This window comes from Amblyomma maculatum, chromosome 2 (assembly GCF_055883805.1).
Source record: "Amblyomma maculatum isolate TAMU_Amacu chromosome 2, ASM5588380v1, whole genome shotgun sequence".
Taxonomy (NCBI): domain Eukaryota; kingdom Metazoa; phylum Arthropoda; class Arachnida; order Ixodida; family Ixodidae; genus Amblyomma; species Amblyomma maculatum.
Window position 1 is genome coordinate 207,790,642 of NC_139345.1, and position 25,007 is coordinate 207,815,648.

The 25,007-nt window shown below is 45.8% G+C and overlaps 1 protein-coding gene across 3 annotated transcripts in view; it reads left to right on the forward strand.

Annotated features, from left to right (window-relative positions):
• Window positions 1-226: 226 nt before the first annotated feature.
• LOC146201138 (tRNA-queuosine alpha-mannosyltransferase) overlaps window positions 227-25,007 on the forward strand; it is a 74,038-nt gene continuing 49,257 nt past the window's right edge. For 2 of the 3 annotated variants that reach the window (XM_084595665.1, XM_084595667.1), the window contains exons 1-4: window positions 227-488; window positions 571-839; window positions 10,966-11,202; window positions 18,203-18,312. In XM_084595665.1, coding sequence (XP_084451791.1) covers window positions 384-488; window positions 571-839; window positions 10,966-11,202; window positions 18,203-18,312 — 721 coding nt within the window. In that variant the 5' untranslated portion in view covers window positions 227-383. Of the gene's footprint in view, window positions 840-10,965; window positions 11,203-18,202; window positions 18,313-25,007 lie in introns of all 3 variants that reach the window. The other variant, XM_084595666.1, reaches the window with a different exon arrangement.

Below are 25,007 nucleotides of genomic sequence, written 5' to 3' on the forward strand. Positions count from 1 at the left end.
CGCGCCATATTACAACAGCCAGAAAAGCAACGCGATGCAACAAAATTCACGCAGGAAACGATCCGCAGAAGCAGACGCCCCAAGCGTTTCCTCTGCGGCGCGCGCGCTTGTGATGCGCTCCTACGGCTGACAGCGCCACCTACGCTCTTCATCGCTCCGGCGACCACGTCGCTCCCATTGCCGCGCGCCGTAGACGGCACACTTCCCAATTCTAGAACACTATACTGTTGAGTCTGTCGAGTGCACGGTGGCCGTGGTCGAGTGTATACCTTGCCGAGTGCATGGCGGAACCTTGTCGAGTGCACGATTACCGCGAACGTCATGGCGGAGCGCGGATTGACCGGAATTTTTGATTCGTAGTTTGCGTAGTACTGTTTGCGTGTATGCATATCTACTGCAGTACGGCAGAAATTCGGAGGAAGTGGAAGAAGATCACTCACGCAACGCTTTCTGTCGCTCGCACGCGTCGACTGTGGTGGAGGGAGAATGTCGGTGCTTTTGTTAGAGCCTTTTTACGGCGGTTCGCATCGGCAGCTGATGGATCTGTTATGTTCCGAACTGGGGCCGCAGGGCTGCCACTTGGTCACGCTGCCGGGTACCAAGTGGCACTGGCGCGCACGGACAGCCGCTCTCTGGTTGGCCGAACGCATCGAGCCGTCGGCCCGATACCGCGTGCTGCTTGCCAGCGGCGTGCTCAACCTAGCCGAGCTGTTGGGACTGCGACCGGACCTGGCGACGCTGCGCAAGTTGCTCTACATGCACGAGAACCAGCTGGCCTACCCTGTTCAGAAGGAGCAGCAGCGGGACTACCAGTACGGATACAACCAGGTGGCTTCCTGGTGAGAGCCATGAACAGATTTTCGACTCTGGTCGAGGTAAATAGTCTAGGCATTCGGGAACAGCTAGAGAACGATGCGTGCGCAAAGCTAACCGTGCGGCGAAACGGCGCGTCATCTGGGAACTGTTGCTACTTGACAAACCATGTAAGCTGTCTACCTAGTGAGACGATTGAAAAAGGGCGTCGCGCCTGATTGGTTAATTCACGGAGACACAATACATTCGCGAAGAAAAGTTCGCAAATCTGGTTGTACAGCGCTAACATAGGAGGTATTCACCGAGACCGTATAACCAGATGGCGCGAGCATCGTCACGCCTCGTCCGCCATGTCGGAGGTTGCTGGTGGCATCGGTTCGCGCAGGTTCGCTGTCAGGTGGCCGCCATATATTGGCAGTGGTCCGTAAAGTTTTATCAAGTTGTTAAATACTTTCACATCCACTTACCGTTGTGAAGCCCTTTATGCGCATGGAGTCTGCAGCGGTATTTTCATACTCCGGGACATAACACTGCCTGTTGGTTTTACAAGGCATTCACCAGTGCAACAGCTCGATGGGAAAAGTGCCCGGGTGCCCATTGCACACGATATGACTTTCAGCTCATTAAACTCGTTGTTAGCTGCCATTGAGGCAGAACATATCTTGAAGGGACAGCGCATTAATTGCCCCAATTCCAAAGCTGGCATGGCTGTGAAACGCAGATTTCTAGTGGCGGTGGTCGGCAAACTGTCGATATCGAATCGAAGCTTGCACAGGCGCTGTTCCAGCAGTAAAGCGAATCAATGCCTTTGCTTAATTTGGGTGATAGAAGGTCGAGCAAATACTGTCACGCGTTCGCAGCATAAGTGGCACACCCAGCGAGCATGTTTTACAAATTCTGTATCGGCAACGTAGCTCTGCTTGAAATGTGCATAACCCATAGAACCTAGATTCACAATAATGCGATATGCAGCGATAACCCTTGATACAGTTTAACACGTCACTTTCAAGTTGGCAGAGGTAACAGCTAGCACTAGCTAAGCGAACAGACACGTCGCAATTTACTCAATTAAAAACGGCACGCCAGCCATCGATGCTCTCACGCATGTGTGGCTCTTGGCCTTGCTCGCTTGCCAAAAAATTAAAATGCTTTCATGGATTTGTACATTTTATATTTCTTCACCTGGTTGCAAAACTTATTACCGCATTTCACCAGACAGGCCCTGATGTCGAGGAATTCAACGTGAAGCAGGGATCTTGTAGTACGCCGCACACTATGACGAAGTTACTGCAGTTGTACGAGCCGATGTTTTCACAAAGTCGAAAATTATGCCGAGAGCGACGTTTTTCTAGTTCCACGAAGTGCACGGGTGTATTCACTCACTCGCATGGTTTTTTCACAGGCGCACCCAGAAATTCCGACAAGGCCGAAAGGCGCACCCCACGGATCAAAACGAGTTGAATACTGCAGCTGGTTGCGGTGCCCGCACACACAACCACGCATATGGCGAATGCCGCGCCGGCCACTAACGCCCCTTGCGGATGACGTCACTTGAATGCCTCCTATATACAGGACGTATGCATGCGGCTAAGTCCTCGAATGCCAACGAGGACTTTACCCATACGTGCGTCCCATTAGTGCACTAACATGCACCACGCAATGGCTGAAACCGGTGCATTTTTGGAAACCGTCTCAAAAGCCGAGCATGAAGCTTGCACTGTTGCATCTTCATGTGGGCTTCCGACAGGATCACATTAAGCTTCAACGGGTTATTTGGTGTCTGGCGGCACCACGAACACTACTGAGCTACAGTGGGTACTATGGTGAGAGTCTGGAGTGAAGGGATTGCAAATAGTGGTTGGAGGGCTGATCTAGCCCTGGCTGAGGTGGATTGGAGCGGCTCATGGGCTTTCAGAACTTCCATCTACGCATGGTCTTCCTTACACTCCTAATATCACAAATCTGTCAAGTGAACCGCTCACAAGAGTGCAGGTACAACACAGATGTTTATTCAGTGCCTCGGCTGAAACAGGAGAACTGCCGATACGAACCCCATCTGTCTGCCAGCTGGTATGCTCGGAGTCTTTGACTGTAATGCAGAACCAGAGCCGAAAAATATTTAAGGTGCCCCAACTGAATAATGTTCGTTGATTTTTCTTCTTCAAAAAGGAATGACCGAGTCCTGAAAAAGTGCTGCACCAGTGTAGTGCTGTGGAAGGAAGATTTTGAAAAGGAGAACTGGAGAGTTTTCTCCAAAAATCTGGGCTGTGTATCATAATGTGATTGTAAGAACAGCTATGTTAGACATATTAGAAGCAAAATTGAATGAATTTGAAGCAACGTCATAGCGTGAGATGCACTGAGGAACTGTGGTGCAATTTAGGCTCAAGAAAAGGGCTGAGTCGGTCAAAGGTTGGTTCATATTGGAAGGGAACAACAAAAACCGCTGACAGATGGGACCTAAAGAGCATGTCTATGTCTCTTCTTCCAGTCCCATTTCTCAGCGCTGTTTTTGCCTTTCTCTTCCAACATGAACCAACCAGCCTGACTCGGCCCTTTTCTTGGATTCATTTCTGTTACATTGGGAACTTTTCTTTCTGCCTTCTGCCTCCTCTCATCTGTTATATGTGTCAGCCTTCTGGCCACAGCCACATTCTGGATGCGTTTTCTCACAGCATATGTGTTTGTCTCTTCTTTCCATCCTGTCTGGCACCCCTGCTTTCATTGTTCTCTTCCACACAATTTAAATTCACACTAAAAAAATTGGTTACACAGTTATGTTCCTACTCACAGAAATCAAAGGAGCAGAATCCTTGGACTGATCGTTCACTTGGAGCACAAAATAAAATAGGGTGCAAAAAACAAAATAAGGTGGCTGAACTTCCAAATGCCAACAGAATGCTCTAAACTGTCTTACTAGATTAAAAAAGAAATCATGTAATAAATGCTGCTAACTTTCTGAAATGCTCCAGGAGTTGTGGCAGTATTTTGCATATAAGAAAAACCCAACTGAATAGATATTTGGGGAAAATGTTCTGACAGAAAAAAAGTGACATTATGAACTTGTTTAATCATTTCTTTCAATCAGTCTTCATCATTGATGAGATCGACAATGACTTTCCAATTTGCCGTATTCAATTCAGGAGGTTTGCATCAGCAGCTGCTTACTTTGGACCTGATGAAATCTTGCTGCTTGAAATACTGATGGAATTTCTCAATAGGTATGCTGAGTGGAATTGTATTACTTGGAAGTTCTTTTTGAAAAGAGTCTGTGGGAGCATTTTTTAATTTATGTTTGGCACAGTGAGGTTGTTATTCTCATTTTTAAAGGCGGGATTCAACTTCTTATGAATAACTGTAGACCAGTGTCTCTCACCATTGTACATTGCAAAGCCTTCAAATGCATATTCGCAAAGCACATTCTATTTTCTGGAAAAAAGCAATTTTGTAGAGTTTCTGATCCAACCTTTTGACAGTGACACAGTTGCTCGAAACTGTCTATTATTTTTTTAAGGCTGTAGATACGCTATTGATAGAAAATGGCCTGCAGATCAGTGAAGGTAATGGTGAAATGGACTTCTGATAGGGCAACCTGGCACTCTAGCAAAAGCACTTTACAACCTTTTTGTTGTCACCTGCAGATCTGATTCTACAATCTGTCAAAGACAGATGCATGCTTTGCTGCTCTGCTTCTCCTTTGTTCTGCACACAGGTGTGGCGCACATGTCCCTGTAACAAATTCAGAGCAGATGGTCTTATAGCTGATTGTCCTACGTGGGAGTGTCAGTCATAGTGCAGAAGGAGCTAATGACCTTGCTTCTGCTCAGGTGCCATTCCTTTTGGAAGAAGGCTGGGCCACAGTGTGACAACACGTCAGAGGAAAAGGAGGGTAGCTTTAATCATGCAGGTGCCTTGGTGGTGGGCAGTGGAGTCTGTACTGTGCATTGAATTGTATCCCATTTTCTGGGAAGGCAGCGAGAGCGACAGTTTGGCAACATCATACGTGTGGTTTGCATTGATGCAGGTTTCACTGTCTCGCATGGACAACTCGGTACCATGGCCTCTGCATGCCAGTAACACAGTTACTAGAACAAACTCAGTTTCTCAGCTCCCAATACAGTCCAGCGGAAGAGGGTGTCCCAGGTGGCCGTCGCGAGAACTAGCAGCGCTGAAGTCAACTCTTGCTCCTTGCTGGGCGCGCTTTCTGCTACACGCTTCACGAAAGCATGGAGGGGCCTGCACACACGTAGCTTTTGCGTGCTGCCATTGCACTGTACATGACTACAGTATATTTATAACTACATTACGACAGCTTTGGCTTCAAAGCCTCGCATTACCTTGGAGAACGCATTTTCGTTATGTGAAATTCACTTATTAATGCTGTGAAACAAGTGTGAGTGGCGTTGGCTTAGTCGCAAGCACTGTTTTTTGCTTTACTCCCTGGCCTGTGTTTTGTAGTGTGTTCTTTCAGGGCATAGATCCTATCATGCAAACAAATTAGTGAAATTTTTAGTGCATAGGAGCACTCTAACCTTAGAAGGTAACGCAGTGGGTGTCATGTTTACTACTGTGCTGCGCAGATTGCCTCCATTACATCCAGAGATCTGCTAGCCTGGGCTGCCTGTTCATGCAGTACATGAAGTCTGGCTACTCGCGTCAAACAGTATAGTGAACATAGATTACAAATAAATGGCCTCCGTTGTCACCTAATCAGAAGCGCTTTTCTTGATGTCTTACTTTTCAGGTATGGCATGGAACATAGCTCCGGATCTGCACTCTCACACTCCCGTGTATAGTAATGTAAAAAAAAAATTTTTGCTGTGTCGTCTTTAACGTCCGATATGAAGAGTTATTTACTGAGTTTACTGAAAGAGAAATCAGTGAGAATGGGCGTGCACACTGTGAAAGGAAATGACTGAACAAGCGCCTGAGTCTATTAAAAAAAACGTATATTGCGAGTAATTAAGTTGAGCCCTTAAGAGATGCCTCCTCCCCCTTTAGCATACACACAGAGAAAAGAAAGATGGCAAATTTAGTGCTTGTAGGGGAAATTAATGTAGTTTCAATCTAGCACTGGACTGCAATCTTAAAACATCATATTCAAGGTATCTAGAGTGCCAGAAAGAGTGTTATAAGTTAATTGCATGAACCTAAGGTATTTATTAGCGCAACAAGAAAGAATGAGCAAAAATGCAATATTTGTCAAAGCACTAATGTCGTATGCAAATGAAATGCAGCAAACAACCGGAACTTGACTTCATCAACATAGACAAACATTGCAAGATTACAAGCAATGTAGAGGAGAACATTATACTTCTTTTGGGAAATGTTTAAGTGGGCAGCACAATCCTTTTTTGTGTCTAGTGGGAAATGAGTGTTTGCGTTCCAGCTTCCCCTGACCACCTTTTTTTTTGTATGTGATTTTGTATTGTTTCAACAGCAAAATCCCTATATGCCGCTAATGCACTTCAATGCATGAAATAAGGAGCTCATATGCTTGTTTTGTAGCATATCCTGAGCTCTTCCAGAAGCTTATACGCTTGGCCTCACAAAAATGCAGTTACGAAGCCATTCGACATCACACCTCAGTCCAGGCAGGCGCTTCACGTGCCAGCCGTTGCAAGTCTGGAAGGCCTAGCTTGTACATGCTGATCTAAATTCTCTTCTGAGCTTTTTACTACTTATCTTTTAACAATGAGAAACAGCTTGAAGAATCATGGAGAAGCGAGAAGCTACACTCCCATTCCTCCTAACTACCTAATTACCCAAACAGCGGCAGAGAGCCATCCCTTCAATCGAAATAAAGGCTTTATTCATTTGTTCTCTTTTTCCTTTTTTCTTGTCAGCTGCGGCATGCTTAGTTATTTTGAAGATATTTTGATTTTTGTGATCATCTTGCTGTCGAATTTCTTTGCATTTCATATATGATGTCTCCTCTTCGGATTAGCTCCTAGTTGCAAGCCCCATACACAATTTTGCTTCACTGACAGGCTTCAGAAGAGGTCCGGCATAACCAACGCTCAATTCACGATACGAGAACTTTATGTGCAACTTATAATCATTGCCGTGACAACCGCTCAATGACAAAAGTCTCAACTAGCAAATTTCCTCGCCCTCACGGCTCGTTTTTTTCCTTGTCGCAAAAATACTCAAATTTCCTTTGAATTGCTGGTATTGTGACAAACTCAAAATGGTCCAAATCAAATCCGTTTGTGCAGCTCAGCTGTCCGATTTGCGCTATGTGATAAGCTCTTGGAATCTTGTATGTTCTCTTCTGGCATTGCTATTGAAACACACGGGGCAGCGCGATTATTAGGATGCTTTCGCTTCGGTATAATGCCCTTTGCATTCGAAATATGTGCCAGCAAGGAAATAAAGAGCCTTGCTACACGAACTATCACGAAAGTACTTGAATATACTAGTTCCTTTTCTAAATGCAGATCAGAAATTGTTCACTTTGAAGTAAGTTATCTTCTGCGCTGAGCTAGGGCCAACCTTTTAATCTCGAGGACATTTGTTAGTGACTTAAACAAATGACGGACTTCCAAGTAATCATTTTATTAGGCTTCATTGCCCCTGGTTTAAAGCATGCAGGCCGGGATGAAGAGGCCTGATGTTAAACAAAATATAGCAGAACGCTCAAAGGGCAACTCGAGCGGGGTTTCGACATTTGAATATTCTAATAAAAATTTTACTATGGGTTGTCCTCTCTGCTCAGACGCATTCTATCAAATTTGGGTGCCGTGCAATGATTCGTTTGCTCACAACATGATTTTAAAACGTGCAGTTTTGGTGGCTTCTTTTGAGACAATTTCTGCGGGCAACACTGCTTTTGTGACGTCACAAGCAGTACAGCCACGTTACTGCCCACTCCTCGCATGATCATGAAATTTTGAGGCCTGTATTTAGCCTTCTCAAACATTTTAAGTACTCCCTCATGATTTCCCTACTTTAATTCCGCCACCCAACACGCTTGCGAGTGTTTTTTAATACAGTATGTGGCGTCACTGTTTCGTCGACTGGAACGTCGTCTCTGGCCATGAAAGCAGTTTCAGTTTCGGTTTTCTGTTCTTCCTTTTTAAAAATAGTTCTACTTGAAATTTTGAAAAACGTTTTTTTGTGTTGGAGTCAGGACACACTGATGAAAGTAATGCAATCAAAAACTCAAAAAGATGAAAAACTGCCGGAGTTGCCCTTTAAGCTTCGAATAAGAGAGGACGCGATGGCGCCTTTAACGCCGTCTTCATTCTGCCTTGTTTTAGGCATCTAGAGGTTGGTACGTAGTTCGCAAAGCATACATCTATTTGGTTTGATTTTAAGGGGAAGACGCAGCATTTTCTCGGCATACACCCTACGTTTACAGAACGGCATAGAATTGGAGGCACACATGTCAGCTGCTTGAATCCCTGTCACAAACTAGACTGAAACTGAGCAAGAAAGTGGATGCTAAATAAAAAGCGAAATTGCATGGTACCACACTGAACGCTGCGCAATTAACGGCTATGCCATAATTTAATATGAAATAACAGGCATATTTTTCGGGTACATATTTCTCAATTCTTGGTTACGGCGATGGTGATGCCTTTTCGCCTGGACAAGCTGCATAGTATGACATTGCGTAATAAAAAAATGAAACCGAAGGGCAGACGTTACTAGAATGTTGGTTCTGGCGAGCATATTGACAACGCTTACACACTTGTTTCACGGCATTAAATTTTGCATCACACAAACGCGTTCTCTGAGGTAATGCATGCCTTCGAAGCCAAAACTGTTGTAATGTAGTCATAACTGCACTGCAGCCGTGTAGAGTGCAACAGCAGCATGTAACAGCTACGTGTGTGCCGGCCGCTCCATGCTTCCACGCCGCATGTAGCAGACGACGCGTCTGGCAAGGAGCAAGAGTCGACTGCAGCACTGTTAGTTCTCGCGACGGCCACCGGGGGCACCTCTCCGGGCGGAGCTGTGAAACTGAGCTTGTTCTAGTAACGTTAAAGGGCCTCTTCATGGCAGGTCATCTAGCTTTTGGTGCCCATAACTGGTATCTGCTATGTACCACAGTTGCATTAGTGGTACTAGTCCGCTGATTCCCCAGTCCCACTTCAGTGAGCACCCTAACTTGTGCATTGCTTTGCCTGAGCCGTTTTCTTGTCCTGCATGTGGATTCAGTAGCACCAGCCGGTTAAATGCTATTCTATTCAAACTTTCTCTTGGTTGTACCTCGGTTGCTGGACATTTTTGTTGGCTGGAGCTGATGTCTGGTTTCCATTGTTCTGCTTGCTAATTCATGGATACATTTACCTTACTTTGAACTGACCCTTGTTCTGCATGCACTGCACTACATGCGTCACTGGTAGTACTGCTTTATACCACCATGTTGCTTTCTCTTGCTGGCTGCAGTTCATCTCGGTGTATGCTCTTAACATTTCCTGAAGCCACAGCCTATCAGTTTCTTCATTTATTTCTTTGATGCAGTGTGCCCCTAACTGTAGTGGAATGCAGCTTTTATGTACCATGCAGGTGTGTAGTCAGCTGCAGTTATGGGCTCTAGGACAAACAATGATATCAAGCAAAGTGCAAATCAGTGCTTGTTTTACCTTGCTTCATCTTGTTCGTTTTAGTGCATCAGTACAGCGTGCCTCCTATCTTCATGACATGCCACCAACTAGCCACCTTTGTAGCTTTATCTCGTTTCACATGGGACGGTTATGTCAGAATCAGCCTGCTAGGACCCTGGCATTCACGTTATCCTCTATAGGCCACTAAGGCACGTTCATATAGATTGGTTAAAGCGGGGCTTTATATGTGGGCTGAGGAAGAAAAAAAAGAGAAGAAGAATGCTCGGTCACCCGCAGCTAATGCTTTTGCTCAATATTTGGTTCAGTAGCTTTGAACTGATGTATTTTTTTTTAAATTTTTTTCATTCTTCTCTATTCCTTGGTTTGTCTTACCTCTTCCATTCTTTTCCACCGGTTCCGCAGAAGCACTTAGCACATAGCCATTGTGCCCAGTGTATTTTTCCTGCATCCATGTAGCCTGTCTTGCATGTTTTCTTGACAAATAATGATAATAAATGATAACAGCAGTATCTTTCTATCCTATGCACTTGAAGCTCTTACTCAGTAATCTTAGTCCAGTGATTTAGGAGAATCCCCCAAGAGGGAATAGATTTCATTGGAGGAAATAATTGCTCATCTGCATACTCCTAAGTGTACACGTGTAGCTAGTAAAAAAAAAAGTTGGTTGCCTGGGGTGTTTTCAGTTGAAGAAGAGTTAGCGCTTGTAAGCAGCTGCCTTCGGTCATGTATCAGGTGGTCTTGCCACCTGCTGGTGCTCCTTGTTAGCTTCATTGGTAGTGTGTTTGATTTCTACAGGCGGTGGCCACAATTTTCTAGTCTTTAACTGGACTGAATACAAAACTTCTACACAGAAATTGTTACAGTTGGAGATCTCGTTTATGGAGTTTGAATGTGCCAAAGTGATTCGGGGCTGCAAGTGATACTGTAGTGGGTGGCTCTGAATGATTTCGCAGCCCTGCACTGTGGCATTCCTTCTAGTCTGAACCACATTTGGAGTCAGAGATCTTACAGCTTGTTGAATACTAAAGCCTTTTAAACATTGCAAACACAAGTAATCTGTTACTTGCAATGGTCATGTTGCTCTTAAGACTGAGTTTTTGGTGACTGCTGCATGCCTGCTTTGTCATGTCTCCCTGCAGAGTGATTGTAATAGATAGCGTAATGTGTGTAAGAGAGCAGAGTAAGCTAAGGAGCAATTGTGATAATGAAATGGAGAGTTAAGCTAGTTTGGTGCAACATTCTTAAAAACACAGCGCAGCTGACGATGGACAAGCATGTAGATGGCTAAATGCTGACTCAGCATTTTCCCTGTCTACTTGCTTGTCCTTTGTCCATTCCGCTGTGTTTTTAGTTAAATTTATCTTAACTGGGCACACAGTGCAAAAGCATTGCAGCCAGTTGCTCCTTGGGGTACCAGGGCATATTCTATGAGAGTACAAGGGTCAGTTTGCAGGTATAGGTGGCACAGGGCAGGGTTAAGCAGAGGTCATTCTCCTGGCGATAGAGATGATGACAGTGTGCCGGGTCTGAATGTATCCTTCACTCCATGTGTTGTGTTGGTGGCGCTGTTTTGCAGCCTGGCGGCCGATGTAGTGCTGTTCAACTCTTGTTTCAACCGGGACTCATTCCTTGCGGCCGTGGAGCCATTCTTGAGTCGGGTGCCTGGGGCAGGCCGCCTGGGACCCTTGCGAGCCCGTCTGGCAGGCAAGGCTCGCATACTGCCTTTCCCCGTGGATGTGGGGACCCTCCCACGCGCGCTGGTCCCGGAGAGAGATCCCACCACTCCCCTGCACATCATCTGGCCACACCGATGGTCAGTGAGCTGGGGTTTGGCAGTGGGCCTTCCAGTGTTGGGTTGGGGGCGGGATTGTTCCGGAACTGTTGGTTTTTGTGACTATGCACAATGTGACTGTGCTGTGGTTGGTGGATTGCAAGAGTTGGCACAGAGCCAAGAAAGATGTAGCACACTTGTCAAGCTGCTACAATGATTGCATTGAAAATGAGCAAACGATGAAAGAACAGAAACACTGACATCGCTTGAAATGACGTTAGGTTTTGCCATCTAGTGGTGCAATGTGACACTACTGAAAGGCACTTTGCACTTTCAGTATGGCCTTCTGCTGCTTGTGCAGCAATGGCTCTTGATCTGTATTGTATAAGCCTCTCTCTGTTAGGTCATTGCACTGTCCACTGATGATTTAATGGGGCCACCTGATGTACACCACAACATCTGTGAAAGTCTTCTGTACTTTAATGTGATTGTTAAATTGGCTTTCATTGGCACTGTGCACTGCAAAGGTAAAGGATAAGTTTATTTGCTACTTGTATTTTCATAACCGAGTGAGTGCTTGCGGCACCCCCTTTTTTATATGTAGATCTGCGGCTGAAACTGCCTTGGAGTTTTGAGGCTTGTCACCTTTGCGTAGGTGCTGCACAGTTGAAAAGCGTATTGCTTGGGAGGATACCTCTGCAACTGATAATGTGACTGACTCATGCATTGTCTCTTTATTGCGAGTCTATCAGTTCTAATATGACAGGCCCTGTTCTGCTGAAAATTTGGTGTGGGCATTGTCGCTGTTGTGAGTAAAAAATCACGGGCACGTCTCTGGTGGGATGTATGATGTCATGAGACCACATGAGACGGCTGAGTTGTGAGGAGATGCCAGCTCGAGCAGCTCCTTTGAGATGGGAGGGTGAGATGAAAATACTACACATGTTAGTCTTAGGCCAGACTGGCATGTTCGTGTGCCTCGGTTAAAGCGAGGCTTTATGTCTATGTCGGTTGGTCTTGCACATAATATGGCAGCTTGCGATTGTATGCTAATGACTGTGTGCAAGATGGTAGAGTGATTAAGTAAATGGCAAAGTGCAGATACTTGAACGAGAATCCGCAAGGGGAGCTACGGATAGAAGTGTTGTGTTATACCTTTATAGACTGAGTTTAGGTACTTCCGAAATGTTTGTGGCATTTGGCATTACCACTACCTTTATTCTTGACCTAGCAGCCACCAAAGTTTTGAGTTTTAGATTTACGAGGAGCTGGAGAGGACCGTGGTTCGAGTCCCGGTGCCGCGCAATTCTCGACCGGATTAAAAAAATAATAATAATCTGCGTGTCGATGGAATTGCATAAACAGGTTTGGGCTGCGACCTAATGCTGGTGAACACCGCCGGCAACGCACTGCCTCACCAGAACAAGAGTTGGCCACCCTGGTGCAGTAATCGGCCCCAACCTCCCATGATTAGTCCTATAAAACACCAGCCCTCAGTCACTGGCGGCTGCGGAGCAACTGGCCACGGCGGCGCTCAGACCTGTGACGCAACAGGGGGTGCTAAGAATCTCTGGCTCCGCTGGACAGGCTGTCATTGGACACTGACCCTGGAAACATTTAATGCTAGAACCTTAGCTAGTTAAGCTAGTTTAGCAGTGCCGTTAGAAGAACTAGAGAGTATAAAATGGGATCTCATAGGGCTTAGTGAGGTTAGGAGGCCGAATGAGGCATATACTGTACTGAAGACGGGCATGTACTGTGTTATCCGGAGAGGCGAGAACTAGGAGTAGGTTTCCTTGTCAATAAGTATATAGCTGTTAATATACATGAACTCTGTAGCATTAATGAGAGGGTGGCAGGCCTCGTAATTAAGCTTAATAAGCGGTATAAACTGAAGATTGTACAGGCCTATGCACCTACATGTAGTTATGATGACCTGGCAGCTGAAAGCTTCTACGAAGATGTAAAATTAGCAATGCGAAAAGTAAAGACGCAGTATATGGTACTAATAGGCGACTTCAATGCCAAGGTAGAAAAAAAGCAGGCAGGAGACCAGGCAGTAGGTGACTACGGCATTGCCTCTAGGAATGGCAAGGGGGTGTTACTAGTTGAGTTTGCAGAGCAAAATAACTTAAGAATCATAAACACCTTCTTCAGAAAAAGGAAAAACTGCAAGTGGGTAAGTCCTAACAAGGAGACTAAAAATGAAATTGACTTCCATACTGTGTTCTAACCCCACCATTATGCAGGATGTACAGGAAATCAGGAAAGTGCGATGTAGTGACCACAGGATGTAAGGTCTTGCGAAACAGATCAGTAAGAAAGAAGACCATCAACGAATTAGCGGTGAGGGGGAAGGCAGAAGAGTTCAGGATCTCGCTACAGAATAGATATTCAGCTCTAACTGAGGGTCACGACATTAGCCTAGAAGCAATGAACAATAATTTCAGAGATATCATTACTGAGTGCGCTGTTGAAGTAGGCGGTAGGATAGCTGGAGAGGATACAGGTAAGCTGTCTAAGGAGACGAAAGATTCGGTTAAGAAATGTGAAAGTATGAAAGCTTCCAATCCAACAGACCAGATAGAATTGGCAGAGATATCAAAGCTAATCAATAAGCGCAGAGTGGCCGATATAAGGAAGTATAACATGGAGAAAATTGAGCATGCTGCAAAGAACGAAGAAAGCCTTAAAGCGGCGAAGAAGAAATTGGGAATAGGCAAAAATCAGGTGTATGCGTTAAAGGACAAGGCAGGTAATGTCAATATAGCTGAGGTGTTCTATACTGATCTGTACAGTAGCCAAAGTAGTCAGGACAATAATGAGATCAGCATAGGGAAAAGCAGTCAGACGTTCCGCCAGTGATGAAGGATGAGGTTAAGAAAGCGTTAGCAACTATGAAAAAGGGGAAAGCAGCTGGAGAGGATCAGGTAACTGTAGATTTGTTGAAGGACGAGGGATATCGTGCTAGGAAAACTGGCCACCCTGTTTACGCAGTGCCTGGTGTCATCGACGATACCGGAGTCATGGAAGAACGTAAACATTGTCTTAATTCATAAGAAAAAGGTATTGCTAATAGAATCAGGACAATCTTAGTCTGTACTCAAGCAAAACATCAAGCTGGTTTTCGAAAAGGGTACTCTAGTATCGATCATATCCATAGACCAGGTGATGGAAAAATTCTCGGAATATAATCAGCCATTATACATAGCATTCACTGATGACGAAAAAGCATTCGACTCAGTAGAAACCAAAGCGGTCATGCAGGCATTGCGAAATCAGGGTGTTGTTGTGCCGGTGGGGTTATCACACAGTAGCCCACCGTCAACAGGGTTGTTCCAAGGAGTTGGTTGCGTAGCGCTCATCACCCGTTTCGTGAACGAGGGCTGTCAGCTCCCTAGGCGGTAGCGATGAATTCGAGTCGGCACTGGTTAGATGACGAAAAAGCTTTATACAGTATTTATAGGCATTTACACAACGAATTTGGCTCTGGGGCCGAAAGCTAACATCGCCATACGCGACTGTCCTCGCGCAGCGATGACCGGGGAGATTTCGCCGCGTCCGCTCTCTCTGGCGGCGAACTGCTCCCGATGAACGCTAGTGACGAACTCACACTCGGAGACTCGAACGGAAGCACTTGAGTCTTCGTAAACCGATAAACCGTTGATGCTCAAATGGTCCAATCCGACGGCAGCACTTTCGCAGGGCCAATGGGAGAGCTTGCTGCGCTCTTGCTTCAAATATGCCGCAGGGCGAGAAGGGGTCCACCGCCAGGGCCACGGCGCCGAGCTGTCTGGATGCTCAGCTCATGTTCAAACACATCGCTTCTCTCCCCTTGGCATGGCTCGCCTCCAGTGCACCGGTGCATTGCAGAGCAGTATCCGAATTTTGTGAAGGAGGCGTTCGCCGGAGAAGTTTGGCGTCCGGCTGAATTTCTGGGTGGCTTTGGCCGGGCACAACAGTGTAGACAAGCCATACTTGAAAGTACTGAAAGATGTATATAGTGGCTGCCTCAACCATAATTCTGCATAAAGTAACAAAGTTCCTATAAAGAAAGGTGCTAGTTGAGGAGACACGATCTCCCCAGTACTATTCATAACTTGCTTAGAGGAAGTATATTCAGAGACTTGGAATGGGAGAAGTTAGGGATAAGGGTAGAGGGAGAATATTTTAGTAATCTGCAATTTGCTGATGACATTGCCTTGTTAAGTAACTCTGGGGATGAATTGAAAATAGTTATTGATGACCTAGACAGGAAAAGTAGAAAGGTAGGCTTGAAAATAATATGCAAAAGACTATGGTAATGTTCAACAGCCTCGGGAAGGAACAGCACTTTACGTTAAGTAGCAAAGCTCTGGAAGTAGTTAGCGAATATGTCTACTTAGGACAGGTAGTAACCCCAAATCCGGACTATGAAAGGGAAATAACAAGAAGAATAAGATTAGGATGGAGCGCATTTGCAAGCACTTGCAGATTATGACCAGCAGCTTACCGGTACCGCTCAAGTAGAAAGTACACAACAGTTGCATCTTACCTGTACTCACCTATGGGGCTAAAACGTGGATGCTAAAGAAGAGGGTTCTACTTAAGTTAAAGACAATGCAGAGGGCTATGGAACAAAAAATGGTAGGGGTAACGTTAAGGGATAGAAAGCGTGTAGACTGGGTAAGAGAAATAACTCTAGTTAATGACATTCTAGTGGAAATCAAGAAGAAGAAATGGGCATGGGCGGGACACATAGTGCGAAGAGAGGATAACCGATGGTCGCTTAGGGTAATAAACTGGATTCCAAGGGAAGGAAAGCGTAGCAGAGGGTGGCAGAAAGTTAGGTGGGTGGATGAGGAAGTTCGCGGGGGCCAAAGGGATGCAGCTACAGGACTGGGTTAATTGGAGGAATATAGAAGAGGCCTTCGCCCTGCAGTGGGTATAGTTAGGCCGATGATTATAATGGTTTTGGCATTTTCAGACCCGGGTATTACAGTGCAGTGAGTAAAGCTTTCCTTTTTTGCAACTTCCACAGGCATGTTGGCTTGTGTGGCATGCTATTCCTCCCAGCAGCGCTCTTGTACGAGAGGAGCATGGAAAAAAAAAATGTCGCATGTGAGCTGAGGAAAGGAGCAGCCCAGGCTAGGCAGCAGGTTGCAGTGCAGCATCCGGCCTGAACAAGTGCCGCCATGTCTATTTCCCTTGAGCTTGGTAGAGTTGAGCTGGTACAGTCCAATATGGTTGGCACGTTTATGTGTTGTGGCATGTGACTTCGCCATAGGCAAGGAGGACATACTGTTAAGCTAGTCGATTTGTCCAGTTGTTTGGGGTTGTGTGTAAAGGCTTATGGGACACATTACTTCCAGTTGTTTTCACTGATGAGTAATAGTGGCCTGCACATGCGCATGCACGCAGGTGAGAGTAGATGCGAGCAGTGGTCTAAAGAAGTAGTTTCAAGGAAAACCACAAACACTTAAAGAAAATGTAGTCAAGGATATGGAAGGAGGACACACACAATGCAGCTTATACAAGGACACTTCTTACCTTGTCTGAATTGCGCTGCTTTTCTTCGAATGGCATACCCACGTGTCCAAGCAGCAATTCTATCTTGACATGTGACATCCAGGAAATTTAATTTGGTGTAGAAGAACCGAAAATAGAGCGAGTGGGTGCATCATGGAAGAATTTAAAACAGCGCTGCGACGATGGACTCATAAGATGAAGGACAAATGCTTGTTTTTCTTTCATGTCCATCGTTATGGTGCTGTTTTTTGTTTTAGTTCTTTATTGAATTTGGTGTGAAATGACACTCCACTTGGTCATAGACATTCTTCTTTTTAATAATGCAGATCTCCAGCAATTCTCTGGCTTTTTTATCTTCCTTTTTTTTTTCTCAACTACTGCTATGGTTTCCTTTGGATTTTACTCATTTTTTCTAAAATGACAGCGTTGCTGGTGTAGCTAGCTTATTCCGTATTGGCAATGTATGTTGCCCAGGCCTTGTGCGCTGTGGTCTCTGCCCAATGCACGCCAGCAAGACTGGAGACATTGTCGGGATGTCAAAAGGAGTGTTCAAAGGAATAGGTGTAGATGCTGCAGAAAGGAACTTCGCTCTGGTGCAACTTAGCATTTGCAAAGCATAGAGAGGAAGGAAGTAACCTAGTGAGGATTTGTATCTTGAGAAATGGGCCAAGGCCATCAGCAATAGCTAGGGAACTTATCAGTCACGTTTGTTTTTTGAAGCGAAAGCTTCACTACGCCAGCTAGTTCGAGCCATTGGGTATGCACGGTTTTCACCTCGAGGGAGATATAGAGGTCAAACTACTGTGTTAAGTCTGATGGTTGCCATGTGACTTTGGGGCATAGTCACATAGGTCACCGAGTGGCCCGTGACCACTTTCAAGGTCACGTGAGGTGATGTCAGTGTGATGTGGAAGCAGAGGGCGCTAGAGGGGCGATACTGTCAAGGTCAAGGTCACGTGAGTTGATGTCTGTGTGACTTGGAAGTAGAGGGTGCTAGAGGGGCGATAGTGTATAAATAGGAGCCCCTGGGCTCCTATTTATACACGCATACACGTAGATGGAGAAGGATGACCACCCTGCTACAGTTGCGTGTTGAAACGCGAAGAAGGCACGTTGGAATGAGGCCTTGAAAAGGTGGCAATGTCGAAGAGACCGATGAAGAACCAGCTTTACGTTTGGAGAAATGCACAATGTGTTTAATCCAAGCTTGGCGATGAGTGTAGCCATGTACATGAAGTTTTCGCTTCCCTCTAGGGTTAATCAAAGTTAAACCGCCAGCTAATTTTTTTGTTGTTTTTAGGACTCACAAGTAGGAGGTTTCTTTTAGGGCCATTGTTTGTCGGAAGAGATGTTGACAGGGGCCGAAGCATCTCTCTGCCCCTACTGTGAAGGACCATTGAGCACGCGTGCCTCCTGTCTTTGTTTCTTTTAGACGAAAACTGTGACTTGCTGGGTGTAATCTTGTCCCTTGACGTTTGAGGCCATTTTTATCCTATTCTTGTTGTCTCAATCAGGTTTTCCTGCTTCGTTGCAGGGAGCATGACAAGGGCCCCGAGGAGTTTGCGGCAGTCATGCGAGAGCTTCAGCAGCTGGGGCTGAGCTTCCACGTGTCTTTCCTGGGGCAGAACTTCACCGAGCTGCCACGTGAGTCATCAAGCCTAGCCACTGTTTCCCATTCGTGTTTCTTGAGTGTAGAGTTTTAAAGGGGCCCTGAGAACAGCTTGAAGTCTGCCTGTGTTAGCAGATCAACTCTTTCTTATGGCAACATTTCATTTCATTTATTTTACCCTCAAGGCACGAGGGCATTTAAGAGGGAAGTGGTAGAATACAATAGATATATATACAGTGCAGTAGATATGCAGTTATGTACAGGGTGTTACAATTATAATCATACAATATTAGCTAACGCGGAACAAAAACGCTGATGATCAATGATGGAAGCAGTAGTTCCGGGAAGGTGGTTGCAGTCCTTTGCTGTTCGCGGGAGGTAAGACTCGGCTGCATGTTTAGTTTCTCTGTAAACAGAGGTGCTTTAATGAGCTAGAAAAAAACCAGGTATCACCACCATTGGTCATGCGATTTCCAAAGCTAGGTTCTCTGCTGTTTACATTAGAATCTCGATGGCATGAATCACACGGGGTACTGAAGGACGTTTGTATCATTCATAACAGACACAATTCATATATATAAGCGCAGGAAATACATTCATGCATATCTGTTTAGGGAGGGGGATTCATTTGCAGCTGCATGTTGCCACCACTCGCTGCTCCTTGTTCATACCTTGTTCAAATGACTATACTGGACTGTTGGTCCACTCCTGGTGCATTGTTTACCGCCACGGAGTGATTGCTGAGAGACACTTCTTCCGTTGATTTTCTGAACCTGGTATAAGGTGTGCAAGGGCCGTTTGCAGGAAATGATGTATTGTGAGCTGGGTGACCGAGCTTTATTGGCATGCCAACAATGGCGTTGAAGCACGTTTACACTGAACATTGATGATGATGATTCGCAAATGAAGATGAAGTGCACATGAAACAAAGGGTGATGATGAGTATTCACAGATGATGATGAAGTTTGTGAAAAGTGCTGACACTTTTCCCCCACGACGAAAGCAGCCATCCTGGCTGCAGGAATTTAAAGGAGTATAGACCTGTAATATTTGGGTTAGTGTTTTATCCTTTGTAATGATGTCTAAGACATTACTGTGCACTGATTACCGTGTCATGTTCGCCTACGACTGCTGAATAATTTATAATCAAATTTCTTTTCTCACCTGTTTCGGTTCAGTTTCAACGGCTGATTGATGGCTGTGACCTCACAGTCAAGTCTAGGTCTCGCTAGGGATGAGAATACAGTGATATAATCATTGCTGTGTCGTTTGGATTCACTACAATGATAAAACCAGCCTGCCTCAAGAACAGGAATCACTACAAGTGAAGAATCAGTGTTTATATCGCTGTTTTTTCATGCCGCGCGTCAAGACTTAATTGTGACGTCACAGCCATCTCTCGGCTGCTGAAACTGAAACTAGTGAGAAAAGAAAATTCAAATATAAATTATTAAGCGGTAGTACAGGCAAAACTGAGTATGGATTGATATACAGGAATGACTTAAACATTATTAACAAGAAAAATAATGCCAACAAAATTTGGTGTCTATAGCCCTTTAAGAGAATTATGATGAAAAATAGTGCAAAAAGTACACGATGGACGGATGAACAACACTGACAAGTGCTATCCAAAGAGAAGAAGGATGGCGTGCAAAAGCCTTGAGTTGACTCGCATGCACAGTCTCAGTTCTACGACAGCAATGGTCGTTGACAGGAGACGCGGGGGCTGCGCGACAGTTCACTGGCAAAGTTTGTCCATGCACCGTGCATGGGCCGATGAAGCGGCTGATAAGAAGTTTGTCAGACAAGCCTGGTGTACGGGTAGGCGTCCAGAGCAAGACTCGTCAAGACTTGTGTCAGAGAGAACAGGTGCAGAGAAGAAAGATGCTCCCAAGCAGAATGTAGGGAACCGACCATAGACCAGGAAAAACGGATAGTATCGGGTCATGCCATGAACTGCAGTGCTGTATGCGAAAGTGACAAAAGGAAGCAAGGAATCCCAGTTACTGTGATAAGAATCGATGTATGTAGATTGTATATCGGACAGAGTGCGATGGAAGCGTTTCGTGAGATCATTCGTTTGCGGGTGGTAGGTGAATGTTGTCTTGGGAACGGCGTTTGCGGCATGAAGAACTTGGGCCATGATTGTACCGAGAAAAGATATCCCACGGTAGGACAAAAGAACGCTATGGGCTCCGTGTCATAGAATAATGTCTCGGAGGAAAAAGCTTGCTATCTCCTCAGCGGAACCAGACGGTATAGCTTTGGTTTCAGCGTACTGGGGGAAGTAGTCCGCAGCCGTTACGATTCAATGATCTCCCGCTGCTGCCAACAGTAAAGGGCTGTAGAAGTCCATGCCTACAACTTTGAAAGGTGTAAAAGGGTAGAGAAGTGTAGAAGGGTAGAGAGTTTAGTCGATCTGTCAGCATGTGAAAGTACTACAGGCGATCCCGGATAATTCGAATTTTGGTTATATTGAGCTCAAGGAATATCCCTTTGAAAATTCCACGTAAAAGTATAGGAAAGCTGCGTCATATATCGAACTCCAATTTCACCGGTCGTTTGAGATATCGAACTTCACACCACGTACTGGCAGGTGTGCCTTCTCCAAAGATGATCGCATCACCCTCGGCCATTTGCCACGTGACGTTTTCTAGCCACGCACAGAAGGAATGAGAGAGGATAGTTCGGCGCTGAGCCCTTTCCCCAAAGGTGCGTGCATTTGCGGTGATAATTTGCTGCACGCCAGCATATGCCGTTTGCAAGCTATGTGCGTGAAGGAACGAGAGGGGACCGGTTGGCAACAGCCGCTGCGGAGCAGACGCAGCTAAAGCAAACGTGGGGTTCGAGAGAGGGAAAACAACAGGATAGAGCGAAGCACAAACGTGTGGCCATTCTTTCTCCCTTTCCTGTCTCTTTCCTGGTCTTCATTTGCAACAGTACATACTACACATGCGCCGACAAGCCAGCTCAGCCTGTTGCAGGCAGAACATCGGACGCTTTTTTCAGTGTGTGCTGTGAACCCTTTGCGCGCGGCAGGTAACAGGCGATGCGCATCTTATGTCGTCGTGCTGAACGTGCGGCGTAGCGTGGTGGCTGTGAACGTTGAGAAGCGGCACATTTTTTTGCGAGATTCGTCCATTCTTGTCGTCGTGCTTAACGTGTGGCATAGCATAAGCTATGGCGGCTGCGGATGTTAAGAAATGGCAAATCTTTTTTTTCTTTTGCGAGAGTTGTCCATCCTTGTTGTCGTGCTGAATGCATGGCGGAGCATAAGCTATGGCGACTGCGGATGTTAAGAAGCGGCAGAATTGTTTTTCGGCGAGAGTCGTCCAGCCTTGCATCTATGAATCAACGAAAGCATGCGGTCAGCTGCGATCGTGACACCGGCTATGAGCATTGTTCGCTTCAAATGGCATTTGTAGCTAACACACTTTTCAATGGTTTTGTGGCAGTGGACTCTGCTCGTCCCAAACATGACGCGATAAATCGAACCAGGCTTGTGCAATCAAGCCATCATGGGCACTCTGCCAAGTTCGCTCCCCACCACCACAGGAGCTAACATCAAAAGTATAGTCAAAAGATAAACACGCTGTGACGTTAGGGCTGCGCAGCATCATGGCAGCTTGGCGTGCTGCCAATAAATGAGCTTTGAATGCGACAGCCGAAACAGAGGGATGCAGCATCAACTAACGCTTATTTCTTTTTCTAATTCTCGGCGGCAAAAGGGGAGGGGGGGTTCATTATGTGAGTGGGTTGATTACATGACAAATACGGTGTTATTTTTCACATTCACAAGTGGCGTCTCAAGCCGATTTCTGTATATCGAATTATCGATATCTCAGACTATTTCGCAATCCCCTTCGAGTTCGATATATCCGGGTTCGGCTGTAGTCCGCCAGCGAGTGGAAGCCAGATCAGGCTGGATGTCGGACAAGGCAGCAAGTGACACGGTATGCACATCCTGGTTAGACAAATCATTTGCATGTGCGGAGAAGGAAGTTCTCAGAGCGGTACCAGGGGATGGGGAGACATAGGGGCAATGAGAGGGCATAAGTGTTGAGGTGCTTGTTGCCATATTTGTAAGTCGTTGTGAACTGAAATTCATGAAGTCGGAGAATCTAGAGCCCAAGTTGCACAGGTAAATTTTTCAGGAATGAGAGCCACCAGCACAAAGCGTGAATGATGGTCAGTGACTACCTTTAAGTGCCGACCGTAAGGGTAAGGGCGAAATTTTTCAACAGCCCATACAGCTGCAAGACACGACGAACGGGTGTCCAGATCCACACATAGTCGCCCGGGTTGTAGGTAACGTAGCGGCATCCAAGGTTGTAGTGGTCAGCATCGATCTGCTGCTGACGATGAATACGGTGTCTGGCCAGTTGCCGCGCCGTTACCAACACGTGCATTAGAGGTAGAAGAAGAAGGAGTGCAGTTGGAAGAAGTAGACATAGACGATGTTGAAGCGCAGGCCCGTTCCTGGTGCCCTCGTTCCCTGGTTCAGCTATCTCGGTGCCCTTGCTAAGCGGCTACAGTAGTCCTTCTGTGTAACAACTGTTACACATCTGGTGGAGTCGTGCTGGGTGCGCTTCCCGATGTGCGTCCGCCTTTACGAGATAAAAACACAAAGTTCACATCGGTCCATCAGCGCCCAAGCCGCCGTCTCCGCAGTCAGTCACCTGAATTTGGACCTTTTGCCACCCCGACGAGAACGACGCAGCCTCGACCGACGGTCCTACCGGAAATGGCCACAGATGGTAGGTCCCCAGTGCCCATCCTCTACCACACGCCGCGAACATCACCATCTTTTCATGGTGACGTGTGTGAAGATGCGGAAGACTGGTTGGACACCTTTGAGCGGGTCGCCCGCTACAACAGCTGGAGCGACGATCGTAAGCTCCATAATGTGTTTTTTTTTTGCTCTTTCATCTTCTACCTCTAATGCACGTGTCAATGTCAGTTATTAAATTTTGTAAACATGTGCATCACAATACAGCGAATTGTTTTACACCGACCGAAACCCTCTGCAACAAACGGTTTGACCGTAATGCCCATCTGCAGCTTCTTGGAATGGATGGTTTGGGGGTGGAAAGGTTGTCGGTGCGAATCCCACAATCCCACACACATTTTTGGCTTCATCTCAATTAGCAATTTTATCCTCTGGAACATGCCAGGCCATTTGACACTACTTCAAAGATTCTGCTTCAAATGGGAAATATCCTTTCGAATACACAAGCAGTGCCATGTACTATGTTGATTAGGTATTAATATTGTGAGTTACAAACACATTCACTACATTCGGGGCATTTATTCGTTATATCAGGAATTAAATCATATAAACGTGTACATCTAACGAGACAAATGTTTCACATATCCCGAACCCTATATGCAAACAGTTTGACTGTAATCGCCGCCCAAAGATCTGTCATCGTAACGTTTTCGAGGCAGAAGGGCTGTCGGTGTGACTCTCACATAATTTAGACTTTTTTTCAATTGGCAATTTTATTTTTTAGAATGTGCCTAATTGTTTGACACCAACTTGAATTAATATGCATCAAATGGGTGACGCTCAAATTTTATGCAAATGGTGGTCCCGGGGGTGGTTCCACTTCTATGGCCGATATACTGGCTCATACTATATAAGGAATCGAAGATATGGTTATTAGCATGATCACGTGATATCTATTTTATTACCTTTCTGCCTCAGTTTGACCTTCATATCAGACAAACGTGACCTTGGGAATAGAAAGTAGTAAGAACTAATGCTCTTAACATGCATAATCACAGGTGCTGCCATGAAGCCGCAGCAAAAACAGCCTCGTGGTAACCCCTTGGTGCACTCGCAAGTGTTGCTGGGGCAGTCATCGGTACTGGTGCTGCAGTCACTGCTGTCATGCATTGTAAAGAAATGTTACGAGACTGCACATTGACAGCAGCTCTGGGAGGATCTCTGCTGTCTTGAAGCTTCCTTGAAAGATGGAAATACAGTAGAATCTCGATGATACGAATTGCAAGGGAGCACGCAAAATATTCGTATCATCCCGAATTCGTATGATTCAAAACAAGTCAACATCCACATGGGAATGAATTGAAAATGAACCAAAGTTTATTATGGCAAACTACTTGCGGCCGAAAAAGTCCGTAATGCTTGTCTGCACTTTTTGCTGTTGATGTCGCGGACAAGCTCCGCCTGAAAGGCATAAAACCGTGCCGCGGTTTCGTCGCTTACGCTGCTGGCACTTACGGTGCAGCGCAGAACGTCCAAAGCGTGAAGAGTATCTGCCTTTGACGGTGGCTGATCACACTCGTCATCAGCGTCACCATCGCTGTCAGGCTCACTTTCGCAATCATTCGCTTCATTGACCAAGTCTTCAATAGACCTCAGCCCACAGGTCGCGACATTGTCGTCCGCGGTAACGAAGTCCCGAACCGAGCTTCAGTTTCCAGATTGTCCCAGCCATCAATCGTGAGGTCTTCGTCTGGCTCTTGACAATCTCCTGCCGAAGCCGCAGCAAGTCCGATGGCAAATCCGCACTTTCTAAAACAGTTCGAGATTGTGTCTGAAGTTGCACTATCCCACGACATGGCTAGAAAGTGCAAAGCATCTAAGAGACTTATCCGCAAGTTTGCTTCTTTACGGTCAATTTTTGCCAGCAGACGCCTCACTAGAAGTCCTTTGAAATGATGTTTCACATTTCTAATTATCCCAGCGTCCAGTGGCTGAAGATGG